Source organism: Nesoenas mayeri, assembly GCF_963082525.1.
Source record: "Nesoenas mayeri genome assembly, chromosome: 7".
In the NCBI taxonomy this organism is placed as follows: domain Eukaryota; kingdom Metazoa; phylum Chordata; class Aves; order Columbiformes; family Columbidae; genus Nesoenas; species Nesoenas mayeri.
The window spans coordinates 18,275,407-18,293,450 of NC_137551.1; the positions used below are offsets into that span (position 1 = coordinate 18,275,407).

At 40.7% G+C, this 18,044-nt stretch overlaps 1 protein-coding gene across 6 annotated transcripts in view; it reads left to right on the top strand.

Moving 5' to 3' along the window:
* Window positions 1-2,492: 2,492 nt before the first annotated feature.
* PPP3CB (protein phosphatase 3 catalytic subunit beta) overlaps window positions 2,493-18,044 on the top strand; it is a 49,716-nt gene continuing 34,164 nt past the window's right edge. For all 6 annotated transcript variants that reach the window (XR_013922369.1, XR_013922370.1, XM_080348016.1 and 3 more), the window contains exons 1-3: window positions 2,493-2,950; window positions 15,421-15,621; window positions 17,788-17,912. Coding sequence is in view for 4 of the 6 variants with exons in the window: in XM_080348016.1 (XP_080204142.1) it covers window positions 2,881-2,950; window positions 15,421-15,621; window positions 17,788-17,912 (396 nt within the window). In the remaining 2 variants the exon portion in view is untranslated. The remainder of the gene's footprint in view (window positions 2,951-15,420; window positions 15,622-17,787; window positions 17,913-18,044) is intronic.

Below are 18,044 nucleotides of genomic sequence, written 5' to 3' on the forward strand. Positions count from 1 at the left end.
GGTATTGTTCTAATGACAAAGGCACATACTCTATATTTTAATGAGGCAAGATGAAATATGTTAGAAAAATGACAACAATAAAAGCCCCAGGTGAGTGTGCTCGCTGATTTCTCTTTCTAGCTGTTGTTATGCAAAAGAAAAAAATCATCCAAATTATTTTGTGTAATGTTTTAAGGTGGTGGTTTGTAGGGAGACATAACACCTTTTATTACATCAACCTGACGTATTTATAGGAGGAAGAAACCATCAAGATTTCATCTGTATGAGTCTTTTCTTCAGGTGATACCTGGATATGACTGGAAGTGTTTCGGCATGCAGGGCACTGGATATGCTGCCTAGAAGCTGATAATGTCTCCTCCTGGCACAGCATTGTAACAAAATAAAATTATGCTATGCTTTTTCCTCAGCCAGAGCTCTGACTGCGTCAGCCCCTTTTATTTTGTACCCCAGGAGACAAGCTGCATGTTGGCTGCGGGCTGATGAGAGAAGCGAGTGACTGAAAGAAGTGAGAGGCATCTCTCTTGCAACTGCACTTCAGGTGAGGTGAAGAAGTGATTCCTGACAACACTCAGCAAGGTCTCAGGCTCCCTGTTTGCTTGGAAGTGTATGGACACATTAATTTCTTTGTGAGAATGTGCTGTTTCATGCTGTCAGACATTCAAACTGCATTTATTACTGAACTTCTCTTGATTCTAAATAAGAGACTGAATTCATTCCCCCTGTTCCTTATTCCAGATGTACTTTAAGCTAATGCTAAGTCAGTAGGAGCAACATTTACTTACTGCCCTTCCTATCCCATGCTCTTAGTACTTATTCTGAACGGATACACATGCATGGTATTGAAGCAAATGAGCTTTTGTTCTGTTTTAAAAACAAGCCCTTTAAATTGGTTGTACAATGACAGACATGTTCAGAACATGTGGTATAAAGCAGTGGTTCCTGCTACTGGAAAGCTTAGCCATAAATCCAAAATGGTCATCCAGAATTTCTTTCATGATGCTCTGGTGTATCCCAGCTCTCTCTTTGTGTGCACGCACACATTTTTACTCATGGAATTAATAGAATTCTATTTTTCCAAAACTTTGGAGTCTTACAAGTGTCATTAATAAATAACCCAAGAGTTTATAATTCTGATACCCTTAAAATTTTCAGTTGCTTCTTTGAATGTCTCTATAGTGATATTTCATTCCAAGTTTCTTGCTTAGACTGTCTTGGCCATGAAATAAAAAAACAAGGTCAAACCAAGCTCTTGCTTAACCCATTAATTTTAATGTATTTTTGCTTAAGCCGAACAGCTTTTCATACTCAATATGGCAGGTACTCACCCAAGATGTCATCCTTTTCTGTTGGACCTCAAGGAGGCAAGAACCAAGACCTTGCCTGAAACTATTACCTCTGAATGGCTTTCTTAAATTCCTGATTTATGGCATGAAATAGTTTGCACAGTACAGGTGATATGTAAGAGCCATATTATTAGCTGAGATGCAAAGCTGCAACTCTGTATACATACATTTGATTAAACATTGCATGTATATGTTTAGATATTTGCTAGATCTGACTGGGTTGTTGGCAGATACCAAGTTCAGAGATTTTTTGGTTTGAGGTTTTTTTTACAGTGTGTTTTGTTTGGCTTTGCTTTTTTAACCCAGCTAAATCCTGTCATCTCACCACCATAGGCTGACTGTAGGACTGCACTGTAGTTACAACTGTGAACGATATATTGAATTGAGGCAAATGAAAGCAGGAAATACTTTTTTTTTTTCTTTTTTTTTTTAAATCGGTATAGTGAATATAATATGGAATAGTCATGAAGAAGGGCCAGATTATCTTAGATTTAGCACAGTGGTACCAACTTTTCTACCATGGTCAAGTCCTCTCTTATGCTCTGCATCTGGCTGGACCGAAATTTGCATGGTTTGTAGATACGGGGAGTGCCATGGTCTCTGCATCTGGGAGGGTGTCCTTTGTCTACTGCTGTTCAGCTCCAAGGGTAACACAGGGAAGCTTGGCTGAATTACCTGGGGGCGGCAGCTTGCAGTGAGTCGTGCCCAGGTTCTCCCTTGTGGGGATCATCTTTTTCCTCCCGCTCCACCTCGGCCCCAGGCTGGCCCCGGCCCTGCCCCAGGCTGGCCCCGGCCCTGCCCCGGGGCTGCTGCTGGTGCCCGGGGCTGCCTGCGCCCCCGCTCCGCCCGGCCGCGGCCGGCGGACTCTCCGCCTGACAAAATGGCTCCTCCATCCCCGCTGCCGCCGGCGGGGCCTCCCAGCCCGGGCTCGGGTGACGGGAGCGGCCGCGGCGGCCCGGCGGAGCTCTCCATGGTGGCCGCCGGCCCGAGGGGCCGCTGGGGGCCGGGCCGCCGGCCGCACCGCCCCTGACCGCCCCCCGCCGCGCCAGCCTGGGCCTGCCGCTCGCCCGTCCGGGGGCGGGGAAGCGTCGCGGCGGGGCGCTCCCGGCTCCTCGCCCGCCTTCCCCGGCCGCGGGGGGAGAGCCCGGAGGCGCCGGGCCGCAGCCTCCGCCCCGCCCCGCGCCCCGCGGCGGAGGCGCCGCCCCGGGACAGCGGGGTTTCGCCGCGCTCCTGACGGCCGCGCGGGCGGCGCGGCGCAGCCGGGAGTTTCGGCACGCTCCCGTAGTCCCCTCGTGGGGCGGCGGCGCGGTGCATGCCGGGCCCGAGGCGGACTGTCCCTTCGCTGCGCGAGGAGCTGGGAGCCGCGCCTGCCGCCATGTTCCGCTGGGCCGCCGCCGCCCGGGGCCTCTAGCCGCCCCCGCCCCGCCTCGCTGCCGGCCGCTGCGCGCCCCTCGCCCCGCCAGCCCGCCGGCGGAGGAGGCGGACGAAGGCGCTGCCGCGCCCAGCAGCCGCCGCCGGAGCCCGGCAGCGCCCAGCGATGTCCGCCAAGGAGGGGAGCAAGGTGCTGCTGCTGCCGCCACACGCCACCAGCGAGCGCGCCGTCAAGGGTGAGCGTCCCCGCGGCCGCGGCTCGGCGGGGTGCGGGGGGCACGGCTGCGGGGCGAGGGCCGCGACCCCGGCGGGGCGGAGGCCGCCGGACAGGCGGGGGCGGCCGGGCTCGGCGGGGCATGGGGAGAGCGGTGCGGGCGTCTGGCTTCTGCGGGGCTGCCCGCGGAGGGAGCCGGCAGTGGCGTGTCCGCCGGAGGGCTGCCCGGCGCCCCGCGGGGCCGGGCGAAGAGCCGGGGCTGGCTGGGTTTGCGGGCGCGGAGGCCGAGCGGGGTGCGGGGCTGGCCCTGCGGCGGTGGGCCCGGGGGCAGCCCGGCCCCGGGGCTGCCGGTGCGGCTGAGCGGGGCGGCGCTGCCCGAGGCCCGCGGCCCCGTCGGGGTCGGAGCCAGTGCGCGGGTGCTCTGCTGGCCGGGGGCCACCGGCTTCCCCGCCGGGGTCTGGCCCTTCCCGCCGCCTTCCCTGCGGGGTTTTCCTCTGGCTGCGCAGAGGAGATCCCTGGAATTGCAGGCGCTGAGGAGGAGGCAGTGGGAAGGAGCTGCCACCTTTTCTATTGGCTGCTGGTCTCAGATTCCCCGGTCTGATGGAAAAAATTCACCTTGATCTATTTCTTCGTGGCCCTTCTAGGTAGCACAGTCTCATTGGGAGTCTTTAAAAGAGGAACGTTTTACTTCCCGGAAGAAGAAATAAGACATTTTAAAGTAGACACGTCTATGAAAGTTTAGTGATAAAAATGCTGTAAAACGTCAAGATCCTTGCTCCAGAGCACATCAAGTGTGTCATCTTAGCATTTGCAGGGAGAATGATCCTTCATAGTTCAAGTAGCCTAATATATATTCATTAGATCTAAATTGACAATTAAGAAGATAGCAAAGAATTTCTAGGTTTTGTTTACTCATGTTACAGATAATTTTATTTTGATCTCAAAGGGTTTGATATTGAATTGTATTTGACTAGAGCAGTGTAGACATTTGTGATAGCAAGCCTGGGCAGTTGGAGGTCGTGGCTGTACACAAAGCAGTCTGCTTTTAAGGTGACATTCCTAGGAACACAGGATCTGACTGATTTCAAAGGGCTGGAGATCTGTTCATTTAACTTTTTATATAATAGGGGGTCTCAAGAACTGAAAAGGATGTCTGTGTCTTCAGCAGGTCTTAATTAATGCCTTGTAATCCCATAGTATATTTTGGAAATCAGCATGTTTTCCAGTAAGCTGGAAAGCTTTACTCACAGTAATTTGTTACTCATTTTGGATTGCTTAACCTGTTGATTGGTTTGAACAAATGGGAACTGTGGAAGTAGAAAACGTTAAAACTGGTCTATTGGAAACTTGTACTCATTAGTAATATTTTAGTGTATGGTGTGTAGACTTGCTGAACTTTTGTACCTTTACTGCAATTTATTGTAACAAATTGTTCTTCAAACAATGCAGGAGACCTAAGGCTAAGTGATTAGATACTTCAGAGTGCATTGGAAAACCTGCTGATTTCCAATCACTTAATAATTCAGCTTGTTAAATGTGGCCTGTGCACCTGGTTGTTTAAAATCATGGGTAAAACAGACTTCATTCTAATGGGATTACACCCTGGGGTTACAGGGTTTCTTTGAACGAGGGTGTGTAGGATACAGAGCTATTATAAATCAGGCTTTGATAGCTTCATCTGATGTAATTACAACCAGTTAAATGTTCATATAGCAGCATTTTTCTATTCCTTCTGTTGACCTGTCCCTTCCATACCCATCATGCTGAATCACTGGCTTCTGGAGAAAGCCTGGACAGCTGTGCCAAGCTGTCTGTGTTCTTCATCTGCAGGACAGGGTGGTTTGGCTCCCCACCGCCCCCCTCGTTAGGTGCAGTACAGTTGGAAATACTCTTTTTAGACAGCAACGCCAGGGGCACAAGATTGCAGATTATGTCAGTGCTAAGTGGAAGCATCTATGCAATATGAATACATTTGTTGAAACCATGTTAAAATGTGAGAACTGTGTCATATCCCTGTGAACAAACGGATGTCTTGCCTCTTGCATTACCAAGAAATGTTCACCATAATCTTATCTATTCTATGATGAGTAGATTACAGATACGGGGATACTCTCTAGTGGTGGGCCACCTGCTTTTGTCAAGAGAGCACTGCATGCCAGAATACTTCAAAGTGTTAATTTTTTATACTGGAAAAGCGTGAACTAGGCATGCTGGTGAAACTGTTAAGACAACAGTTCAAATGATTGTATGGTGTCTTATGCTTTTAACTTCTGTAACGCTTATAAAATAATGTAGAAATAATCTCTTTTCTCATAAATATCCACGTATTTATTGATAATTATTAGTCAATTTATATACTGGAATAAGGTTTGGGATTCTTTTTAAGGCAATAATTTTTCGTGTTTACTTCCTTTAACGTGATCCACTTTAAGAGGAAAAAAAAGTGTAAAAGTGTTCTGAAAATGCTACTTTTTTATGTGCCAGCACTGTCCCCGGGAAGAAACATCCTTGGGGTGCCCAGGCTTTCTGTCTCTCCTTGCTGAGACATTTCATTTGTAGGAGGGCAATGAAGCTGGTGAAGGAGCTGGAGCACAAGTGTGATGAGGAGCGGCTGAGGGAGCTGGGGCTGTTCAGCCTGGAGAAAAGGAGGCTGAGGGGAGACCTTATTGCTGTCCTCACAGAAAGAGTTGTCAGGCATTGGAACAGGCTGCCCAGGGAAGTGGTGGAGTCACCATCCCTGGAGGGGTTTAAAAGACTTGTAGATGAGGCTCTTTAGGGATATGGTTTAATGCTAGAGTTAAGTTATGGTTGGACTCGATCTTAAGGATCTCTTCCAACCAAAATGATTCTATGAGTTTAGTATCTCAGGTCCTTGAGAACAGTCACAGAGGAATATGTAGTAATCTGGTGTATCTGTGTGTTAATCCATATTTCAGCTTTCATGTTCTCCATATAGTAAGTCTTTTGGGGAGGAAATATGAATTCAGGACTTAGAGCTTGCTGGTATTTGCATTGTTTCATCTCTAGCATTTTTTTTAGCTTTATTTTCTTTCTCTGTTTTACTGGAAGAGGGGGAAAAAATGGCAGAAACCACTAAATTTCAGGGGCCATGAGAAATTAAATCCTTTACCAGTAATAACGTATGTTGGCAGAAATGGGCAAGAGATGCTCACCCAAGAAAAAATGTTTAAATTATGGTATTATCAGAAGCTAATATTTTCTGATAAGGTAGGATAATAATTAGGATGTGTCCCCCTTTGTATTTTGACCTGTATGTTTAGTAATTAGTGAGAAGTACATAGATCTAGAAAAATATCTTAAAGATTATCAGGTGTAATGTTCATATTAGACATACATATAGTAAACATAATCACTTTAAATATGTGGTCTGTACAGTCTAGCTGCGTTGGTCTGGCATCCCTTCCCGAGTATGGATTTTATCATCGCAGATCATTGGTTGACTTTATTGAAGCATATAAAAAGCTTTATTTTTCTCTTTTTGTGTCTTAGTTAAATTGTTAAGTAATTTGTACTTACAGACTTTCCTATAAATTAATTGTTAGCTATGGAACTGAAGTGTCTAAGTCAGTTTTTGGCATTTGTTTCCCAAAAGGTGTCTTGTGATGAGGCTTTTGTTACTGCTTTTTTAAATAGAGTTGAGAAAATGTTCCTACTGTCTTGATTGACTGTTTTCTAAGACATCCTCTCCATCTTTGAAGAATGATACTTAGTGTTTTACTGTCTCACAGCATTTTCCTGTGTTATGTTCTGTCAATATCCTGGGAGGGAGGGACTGGGAATCTTTTTTCTTAAACTTGATATTTAATTGCTGTGTTTTGGGTTTAACTTCAGGCAATGCACTTGAGCTTTCAGTGCACGTGAGTTTCTTACTTGAAATTTGTCAGTGTGTTGTACCTGAAACAACTGTTTCACTACCTCGTAGTAAAGTATTTTCACTTATAGGAAGAAGTGCTTCTAAGCTTGGTGTTTGAGAGTGGGCCTGGGAATGGCAGGGATGAGTCTTAATTTGCTTTCCTTAGAGGGCAAAGCACCAGGCAAAGCTTGTCTGACCCACCTGGGACTAGTTACACCACAAAGCTGTACTTGGAAGTACTCCATGGTACTCCATAGTACTCCATCCTCCCTGGCACTGGCTTTACCTGCTTACGGGTGTTAGGAGGCTTTGGGAAGCAATCCGCAGGACCTTGTCGTGCTGAGGTAGTGGATAATTTTTGTTAAATTTGGAGATGATGTCCATTCTTGTAGGAATGGGAGGCTTTGGTATTCCTTTGTTTTGGATAATAGTCGTGATACAATCTGATTGGGAAACAGTTATTTTGGTTATTAAATGGTAGCTCATTGAAACAACTCCTTAGAGAATCCCAAAGAGGAGTAGCTCATAGCCTTGAGCAGGGTCCTAAATTAAGATACTAATAGCTACTTTTCAACAATGATTTCTGTGTAGGAGAAAAACAAATCATTGTGGTATTTAACGTTAAAATTCGGAGTCTGACCAAAAAAAAAGGGTGAATGCTTACAGACAGCATGAAGGCTTTTAAAAAAATATTACAAGGCACTTAGAATGCCTTTGTGCTGCTGGTCAGAAATGATCCTAAAATAATCCATGAAAGTAGCAGAGTAAAAAGAATATTAAAAGGTCATATGTTGATTAAAAAAAGGACTTATTTTTTTTTTCTTGGAAGAGACAATGAAATGGAACTGAATTCTGACAACTTCATGTTTGACTGGCCTTTTACTTGCTTTTTTTTTCTTTTGTTTTTTTTTTGAGAGAAAATGGTTTGAATGAATGAATCTTAAAAAAGAACAATAACAAAACCCAGTAACCCCTTCCCAAAAATGGAAGCCTGCCTTCATTTCAGTAGCGCAGATTGGCAGTTGAGGCTTGGGAAGGTAAGGCCAGAGCAGAAAAATCTGGCAACAATTTATCTATGTGTTAATTGCATAAGGAACCAGGGACTCTCTCACAGGAGTCAATTCTTCTTGTTAGTGGTTTCAGAACATATCAACAAAACAGATGTTAGAAAAACATTATACCAGGACCAGAAGATATTTGTCTTGTGGCTTTAAAAGAATTCTTTGGGGTTTCTTGGTGCAAAGTTGCGGATTTATTTTCCATAGCCTGTGGCATAACTCATCTTCTGAGTCTGAGAAATAGAGCACAGCAGCATTTTTTCAAAAGCTCTAGATTGAACTGGAGAGCTGTAGATCAGTAAGTTTAATTTAAGGAGACTTGTAACATTTGTAAGAAAAGTGGACTAAGTATGTCCCTGGGGAAATAGATTATTAAAGAGGAGTTGGTACAGTTTTCATAGACAGAAATGAAGAGACATTGTTAGGAGCTAGTGAGCTGGTTGATCAAGGCAAAACTATTCGTCAGGTTCCTTCATCAGAACCTGTAAAGTAAGCAGAAGAGGAAATGTCCTTATTAGGATCAAAATTAGTTACAGAAGAAAGGATGTTAATAGGTAATAAACTTCTATGGTTGAGAGAGGATAACATCTGTCATCTGTGCTCTTTAAATGTATTAATAAATTATTTAGAAAACAGAGTGAATGGCAAATACTAATGCTTACTCAGGACAGTAAACTTCCAGAGATGTTTCAGCAAGCTCTTGTTAGACCGAGTGCCTGGGCAAAGGAATGGCAGGAAACACTGTTCTGATGAAGGCCAAATAGACTCTATAAGGGAAAGAACAATTCTTGCTTAAAGGTAGAGGGTGGTGAACTTGGGAAAGAAACATTAGGGTCTGTATGGATAGTATTCTGAAAATGTTGGTGCAGTGACAGTCAAACAAGCTTATAAGAATTTAGGGGTTATTAGAAGATCAGTTTAGAAAAAAGAGAATGTATCATCATGCCACTATATCCATCTTGTGTTATATGTGTATCGTGAACAGCAGCATGTAATTCTGGTCATCCTTCCTGATTTTCTTGTTCAGAGGTCCAGAGTGGCTTTCATGCAAGGTGGAGCAACGGAGATGAGAAATCTGTGACTTGGAAAAGGGGTAGCTGAGTAGGGGGTAGGGTTAGATAGTGCTTGTATCATGACTGGTATGTGAAGGAAAAGTTAAATAGGAAACAACTGTAATTCTTCTCGCCTTGTGGAAATGAGAAAAGCAGTACTAAACAAAATTTCCAGACATGAACATAAAGGAAAGGTGAAGTACTTTCTCATATAATGTGTAATTAAAATTGTGGAATTCATAGCAATAAGGTTCAGTGGAGGCAAAAACTATAAAAGTGTCTATTCAGGGTCTGGCCAAAATACTGAAAAAATAGTTCTACCCGTGATCATAGGCATGATGGTCTGGATGAAACTCTAGAGGAAATCCTTAACCCCCCTGCTGGGAAAACAGGGACTATGGGGAGGGGAAGATCTGTGAATCCATCATTGGCAGAAGCACATTGAGCACTCGATAATCTTTTGACATAACACGCTATGGCCATTTTAATGGGAGGAGCATCTCTAAAGACTTTTCAAACAAATAGTTATATTTTGCCTGAGAGTAACTTCCAAAAGTGTCAGCCACGTTAATTGAAAAATTACTCAGGCAGTTTAAAGAATGAATGCACCGTGGCATACTAGGTATATCAATAGTTTCATTTGAGATTTAAAATTCCATGAAACTTTCAAGACTGCAACTACATGGTAAGAATAAAATAAATAGTGCCTGCAGTGCTTTTGCAGGGTTTCAAGGTTTACGGGGTCATTTTTCTTTGGTTCTAGAATGTATTTTAATATAGCAGGTGGCATGTATTCAAAGAAAATTGAGTAAAGGGATAGTTTTTGTGGCATGTAGGAAAAATACTGTAATTCGCAAGAAACTGCCTTTGCTGAATCTGTGCTTTTTTGTTTGGGATGAATAGGGTAACTCACATCTTTGACAACTATTGATTCTAGCTTTCTGATTCAAGTAGATGCTGCTGTGTATTTGTGCTTAACTAATATTTTCAAGGTTGCTGGTCCATAGACCATCTGTGATGTCTTTATGCTATTGCTTTTCAAATGTGTTCTGCCAAATGCAGAAGGATAATTGGATCGATTCTGTCCTCATAGCAGTCATGGGTGCTACAGCTCTTTCTTCTATGGATGTTGGCAGAGGTGTGAAAACTACAGGGACAGACTGAAAGATGTGCTAGGTGTTAGGCTTTATGATTGTTCTGAGTGGAAGAACATAGACAGCAATGTATTTTTAAAAGCAAAAGCCCACAAAATCTGACCAAATAACAGACAAACAGCAGGCAACTATGCTATCCTCGTAATAAACCTGGTGACAAAATGAAGGATACTTGCCTATCTTTTCACAGAACACCATGGTTTTATTGATATATGATATCACTCAGTGCAGACGCAAGTTATATACTGTTTCATGTATACCTACCACCAAAGTAACAAGTTCTTTACAAACACATTATCTGTACTTAGTCACCTTAGTAATGTGAGCTGAGACTTTATCTGGCAAATCAAAACCACTCTTAAGGCAGAAAATGAAATCTGGTACATCGAGCATGCTTTTACAGCCAAAGACGAATTCATGGAACATGTCATAGGCTCCTGATGATAGAGGGAAAATGACTGATTTTCTTTCACTGACAGAGAAAAAAGAATTATGTAAGTTTTAAGTTCTGAAGAGCACAAAGTACTTCCCCTGTGGAGGTAGAGTACCTTGTATCATTGATCCTGATACTTTTTCCTACCATTAGTCTAGAGGCTTTCATCTCATCTTGTTTCATGAGCCTGTTCCAACAGGGTGTCTCTGATACAAGCCAGATTTAACCAAGGTTATTTAAATGGCCATCTATATCAGCACAGTTTAAATTTACAGTATCTACATGTAAGATTTTATTAGCAGCTACTGTTGTATTCAGTTCCTAGGCAATGTGAGATCTGCTTTGGGTCTGGAAGTAACGTGCTTTTGTTAGTTGCACACTGCACCTCTGGGCGGGGATTGTTATATTGGGTAAAGTCTCGTGATAATGTAGTTTTTTCTACTTTTGAATCTCTTTACAGTGTACAGTGAATTTATCCATTCAGACTGGTGCTAACTTTTGGATCTCTGTATCAGGCTGTATTGTGAGACATAAATGTCCCCAGGGGTATGCAGAACTAGGTTTAGAGGGTTTGCTTTTGATACCTCTGTTTTAAGTAGCACTGCAGTAAAAAGGAAAGGTAATTTTTTCCCTCTTTGTAAATGCATAGACAAATAATAGTAAAAACTATCAAAACATTTTTGTTAACAAACCTCAAAAGCTACTTACTGTTTGTTTGTTGTTGTTGTTTTTTTCCCAGCAGTGGTATTTAAAATTTTGAATTAATATAGTTAAAATGATATAATCCATACATTTTTTTAAAGTGAAATTTTGGCAACAGTTTGTTGTAGAAAATCCTGTATGTTGTTGTAAATCATGATGTGTTATCTTTGTTACTCAGATCTATACTTTTACTAGTAGGATATGGTCTGTTGTTTTGTATTACAATGTTTATTGCTTCACAGATTCATCTCTAAATGTTTTTCTGTTGCTGAGCTTTGGGAATGGAAGAGGAAATCCTTTAATGACCAACACCATGTTATTTCCTTAGGGTAATTCCTCTTAATTACCATTCCCTTACAGTCCCGAGAGCGCAGGTTATGCACAGAGCCTTTGAAACATGGATTACATTTCTGTCTTGGAACACATCATGCTGCAATTCTTTTTCCTTAGGCTATAACATTCTATTACTACTTCATCAAAGGTTTAATTAAACCCATTAGTTTGCAGAAATTGTGTACATGCTTCAAAAATTATCATCCTTAACCTATTAAAAGATGTCATTTGTAGTATTTTTCAAATGTGTGGCCTGTAATATAGTGTTAGCTATTGTTGAGACAAAAATTAAAGTATAAAATGGAAGAAATTTTTTTTTAATATTAAGCGTTGCTGTTTTGTTCAGCTGAGTGGTGCAGCTAAAATCTTCAGCTGTGTTTTATTCTGTCTTCTCTAAATATTAATCTAAGAAAAAAATCCGTCTTGAGTACTAGGAAAATACATCTGTCATGTGAAACAGATTTTGTTAAACTTTCAGGAACTAGTTTTAAGACTTCATTTTTTCATGAGGCAAATACAACTTTACAGATGGTTCACTACTTCTGATACTAACACTTGTGATTTTTGGACATTATAGGTAACCTCTGGATATACAGAGTTTTTAATTTCCATCTGTCTAAGTATATTAATTCAAATAATTTGAAACAGTTCTTTCCAGACACTGGACAGAAACATCTGTTTTTGTAGCCTCCCAGATAATGTGACTTGCTTGACCAACTCGGAGCAGTAGTTTGTTAAAATAGACAGCATTAATTTTTGTGCAAATTTGATCTGAAATATATTACGTGAACATAAGAACTTTCTTAAAAGAAGAAAATTTATTTTGCCATGTGCTTAGAACCCCTGAAATATCTCTGAACTGTCACAAGGGAGAGGTCATCACTGTATTTCTGAATTGTGCACCCATTGGTAGTCATAGCAAGGCAGTAAAGCTTTGCACAGGCTGGTGGTCTCAACAGAGCGTTCTCTACCACACCCTCCCTCTACCAAAAAACCTCCAAAAGGAAGAGTCGTCTTTCACTGAGGTAGATGATTATCTAAAAGTAATACTAGAAATAATGAAGCACAATTCCTACAAAGCTGTGTCTTGGAGGTGATTGACTTTGGTTCTGGGGAGGTATGATCTCTAATGCTTTTGCAACAATTAAAGCAGGAGAAATCTACTTTGTGGATTGTCTGGTCTCTCATAAAAGGATGAGCTCAACTTTGCATTGCTGAAGGCAGTTTTGGGCCCACAAGTCATGTTCTAAAGAAGTGGGAGAAGAAATTGCCTAAAACTAATTTATGTACAGATTAGTATAAACTTCCAAATAATGCAAAAATAGCATTAAGAGAATATGAAGTTTGGAAAGTCAAATTCAAAAAAACAGTGAATGCTAGAATTGATGCTTGCATGGTCATGATTAAGTGCTTCTAAAAATTAGTTACATTTATCTTCTTGTAGCAATGGGTTTCTCTTTTCAGAGGCACATTTATGTTTTTTAAACAATTGAGCATGGAACAGAGGCATTTGTCTTTTGATTTCTTAAATCTGTTAAGTTTATTAACATTTGGACTACATGAAATTTTAACTCTTCCAAATGAAACTTGAATCACTACTAGAGGTTGGAAGGAAAGTCATGCCATGTCTATCCTGTTAATAACATACGTTATATCCATAAATGAAGTGCCAGATTTGTTCTACATTGTGTAATGTGAAGGCACATTTTTCAGCTTCTTCCTACTTAGAAACTTTTGTAAGAGGAAGACTAGACAATTCTCCAGTTTCTTTTGTAGTAGAATTTAATTTCAGAGAATAGTGTCTATGAGTTATGCATCAGTTGTTTTATTGCTAGATTTTTATTATTGTATAAAACAGAAGGGTAGCGATGTGTTGCTAGTAATCTAGAAGTCAATTTAAGTGAAGTCAGCGAATGCTTCAGTAGTTAAGCATTGATTTTTGGAATGTGAAGTTTAGCTTTGGAGAGTAAGAAAATATGATCTGGCTACAAGTCTATTCATACTATTAGTTGTTCTTATCTTTGAACAGTTGTTTCTCTCTAATTTTTCTTTTTAAACATATTTGAAATAATATTTAAATGGAGAGAAATTGGATGGGTTTGTTCCTTTCCTCTTTTATTTCATTCTTTCAGCAGTGGTATGCTTTTGGGGAGGGGTCAGATTAGTTTTCTTTCCTACAATCCTGCCTGAGTGCAATGAAACTCTGCTGCACTGCTTAGTGCCAGTTTCAATGTGTCCTCTTCTCCAGTGTCCCACATCCGTGTTTCATTTGTGCAGTGACTGTTTGAATTCATGGAAGCTGCGGGCCATCAAACGTGCTGTCTGGGCGGCTGCTGACCCTGGTTTGGTCCCCAGCTTCAGACCTCCCATCTGTTCCACTTCTTTGAGATATGGATCACATATGGCTGCTTTTGACCTGTGAGCCAGGATCCAAGGAATTCTGATGCTTCCAGTAATGTCTGAAGTTGTGTCTAGTATACAGGCAACCTCTACTCTCAGTTTAAACTATCTTTTTAGAGACAGGAAAATAAGGAAGGCAAGCTCAAAAGAAGGAATGTCAACCTACAATGGCAGTGTTGTAGCTCCCAAAATTATAGTTTTTTTCCTGATAGTATGAACTTGTTCTAATGCTTAGTCAGTGATTTGACAGAACTTCAAACTGGCAGAGTCCATCCCGCCCGTTCTGCCCTTCAGGGCTGGGGCGCGCACTAGGGCTGCTCTCCCTTCGCCTCCTCCCTTACTGCTGTTGTAGACCGGCCTTACAGTCCCCTGGCTTTTCATGGGTTTAGGCTCAAGAACCCCAGTCTACTTAGTTACTCCTACAGCAGAAATTGTTCTAACTTTTTGATTTCCATTATTGTTCCTTGAATTGTTTTTTTAATCTTTCTTTTTTATAAGGTGGCCAACCCAGAGTTGCATACTAGATTTATCAGTGGTATAACTGCATCTTCTTTTGTCTTCTATTTGCTTATAGTTCTTAACATTCAGTTTTCTGAATTTCTTTGACTGTCAGCATTGAGTATTTTCCTAGAACTGTAGGAAAGACCTTGCTTCTGAATAGTAATTTTGTAATCTGTGATTTTTATATGTAAAGTTAGGATTTATTTCCTTCATTACTTTGCATTTAGTAATATTTAATGTGTTATATTTTGCTGAGCCACTCAATAGCATGGACAACATCTGTAGCTCTTCATAGCTTGACCTATTCTTCATTGTCTGGAATATTGACTGTCACCTGAAGGCTGCATCACTCCATGAGTCACCTTCTTTTCAGTGTAATTTATGAATTTATTAAATAGCACATATTCTAGTGGGGCTTCTCTGGTGGTCTTTTCCTTTCCAGGTACTTATACCTCCTTTTCTTTCTAGTCCTTCGAACAGTATTGTATTTTTTCTTGCCAGCTTAGGATTTGTTTTGGTGGGGAGTTTTGTTTGATTGTTTTTTGTTTGTTTGTTTGGGGTTTTTTTAGGCTTTGAGGCGGGCTTATTTTAAAATGCCTTTTGCAAGTCTGAGTGGATATTAAATGGATCTCCTGCATCCACGATACTTGTCAAGTCCTTCAGAAAATGGCAGTATATTGGAGAGAGATGATATCCCTTCGCAAAGGCAGTTTTGACTCTTCCAAGTGTTGTACATATTATTGTACCTTCTAACTCTATTTTGTAGTTTGTCCAAACTTGTACATTGTAGATGCTATTTAAAAAAAAAATATATATATAGATAGCCCTATTCCATCCAGCCTTTAACAGTGTCGTCAAGTTGATTGACTGAAGGACAAATTTTCTACTTTGGATTACAGCTATTACACAATAGATCCAATCCTAGATGGAGTCTATTTTAAAAATGGCATTGTTGTGACTACTGTTTCTTCTTTCTAAATTTTAGCTGTCCCTTTTCCACCAACACATCGCTTAACGTCTGAAGAAGTGTTTGACACAGATGGAAGACCAAGGGTAGACATTTTGAAGAACCACTTGATAAAAGAAGGTCGAGTGGATGAAGAAATTGCACTTAGAATTATCAATGAGGGTGCTGCAATATTACGGAGGGAAAAAACTATGATAGAAGTTGAAGCTCCAATTACAGGTAATTCTAGATAATTTCACTGATATTTAAGTTTGAAAAAAGCCAGATTTTTTCAGTAGTGGGGTTTATCTTAAAAATTGCTAAAATAAAATTTCTCTATAATCTCATTGTATTATCCCTCACAACTGCATTTGCCTAAGAGTACTCAAATGACCTGCAAAAATGGGCTGCACATTATTTTTCAAAATGAAGACATCAAACCCATTGACAAAAACAGTGTGATTGTTATTAAAGTGACAAAATAGAAAGTAATGAAATCCTGATGATTTATGAATTTCTAATTCCTGCAGTGTTTTAAGTGGGAATTAAGATATCTACCTGGAATAGAAAAATGAACTCAGAATTATCCTGATATCTAAATATGTGAAGAGAAGCTAATTGCTGAGGTTTGAAGTAAATGCTGTAAAGTGGAATTTCAAGTGAAAAATATACTTTTATAGTTCCTCTGTAATTGAGATTGATGATTGCATGTAAACCCATGTTCTTTTGAGGGTAGTAGTACTGGAAAGTGTTGGAATATTGTTTCCTCATCTTTAACGATCTAGGACTAGACCCACTGTGGTACAAAACTGACTCTTAAGGCTTTTTGGAGTGTTTTCATAGCTCCACTAGTTCTATTTCTGTGTGACCTGGTGAAAGGTAGAATTGGCATCCTTTAGTACCTTTATTTATACGCAATCTAGACTGTAGAAAATACTATATGTTGCATAACTGTTATTTATGATAATAAAAGTAGATTTGATTTTTGTGTTCAAAACAGATTTTCTCTCATTTGACTGTGTTTTCTTCTAAATATATTTATATATATATATATGTGTATATATAGAAATATAAAATTAGTGTCTGAAAAGAATATTGTAGTGCATCAGCTTGGTTATTAATATTTGGTAAATGAAAACATTGAAACAGTACATCATTACTGTTGACTTTTTTTGAAAATGAATGACTGAAATGGTGGAAACAATAAGTGACTGTCTGAACTCAGAGTCTTTTGAAGCTCCACATGAAGCTCAAAACTACAGTGTTGTCCATTTGTTTAGAATGTTTATATTTTCATTTATTCAGGTAGTTAGCCAGAGACACTGGTGTATTGGCAGCTGAAAAAGAAGGAAAGTTCTCGTGGTGGTTGACTAGAAATGTTAAGAAAGGGATATAAAAGAGGACACATATTATTTAGTCTAATATTTTGTAGGTCATGATGACAAATGGTATGCTCCAAGGAAGTAGCAACCTTTAAAGTGTGGTGTGCCATATCCAATCTTTATTTTGAACATTAGAACAATTTTTTTTCCCCTCAAAAAAAATCTACTGATGAACTCTGAGAAGCTGGAAGATGCTGTTTGTCAGTCAGTGACATTTTGCACTGATGGAAGGCATAGGCTCTCAAATTCCTGTTATCAGCAATACCTCCTGCAGAAGCGAGAAGGCAGCTCCTGACTTCCCTTGAGCTGGAAACTCCTGTGGGAATGAGGAGTTAGGAGCAGTTGTCTCTTCCATATGTTTTTTAAATATTTTTTTTAATTGTGAGATGACCTGGCTTTGGTGCGTGCTCTTCAAAGTCTTCCCATCTGCTATCTTTGGCACTTCTGCCTTAGGTTGCTGACCGCTGGTCTTGTCCTGTCTCAGATTCTAAAAACACGAGAAAAATCCACTTGCAATAGTGAACATGGTTATTTGAAGGAGAAAAGTAGCTGAGCAAAGAGAAGATATGATGATATTAAAAGGTATGTTAGTCTGACTCAGAAACAAAAGCATACTCCCTGCTTTTTCAGTCCCACATGGACACAGAAATTGTAGCGAAGCAGCAGGCGTTTTCACATGTGCATACCAAGAATTTGCAAAGATACCCAAGGGCTTGGGGAGGACAGTAAAGAGCTGCTGACAGCTTTCAGGACCTCAGTGCTCAGTGTACTCACTGTGTTTGATAAATGTTCCACAGTCTGTTAGACTCAAATAGGGTTATCATCAGTGTTGGCACAGGTAGTGAGGACAGCATCTTAATGAAACGCAAAGGGGAAGCTTCAAAAATTTCTGTTATTCCTACTTTATTCTTGCCTTTCCTCTTAAATAGAAGTACTTTGTGGCTGTTTACTTAACTATAACTTAGTAACTTTTCTGTTGGATTTTTTTTTTTTAAATTAATTGGAACAAAATTTTTGCTTGCAGTGTGTGGTGATATTCATGGCCAGTTCTTTGATCTAATGAAGCTGTTTGAAGTGGGAGGATCACCTGCTAACACAAGATACCTCTTCCTCGGTGACTATGTAGACAGAGGTTATTTTAGTATAGAGGTAACTGAATATATTAATCTGTTTTGTCCTAAGTTTTTCTGTAAGCACACTTTCACAGAGGTTTTCAAATGAAATTTTAGGCCTGCTTTAACATGTGAATGTGTTCTTCCTTGCTGTGCTTTCTCCAATGAC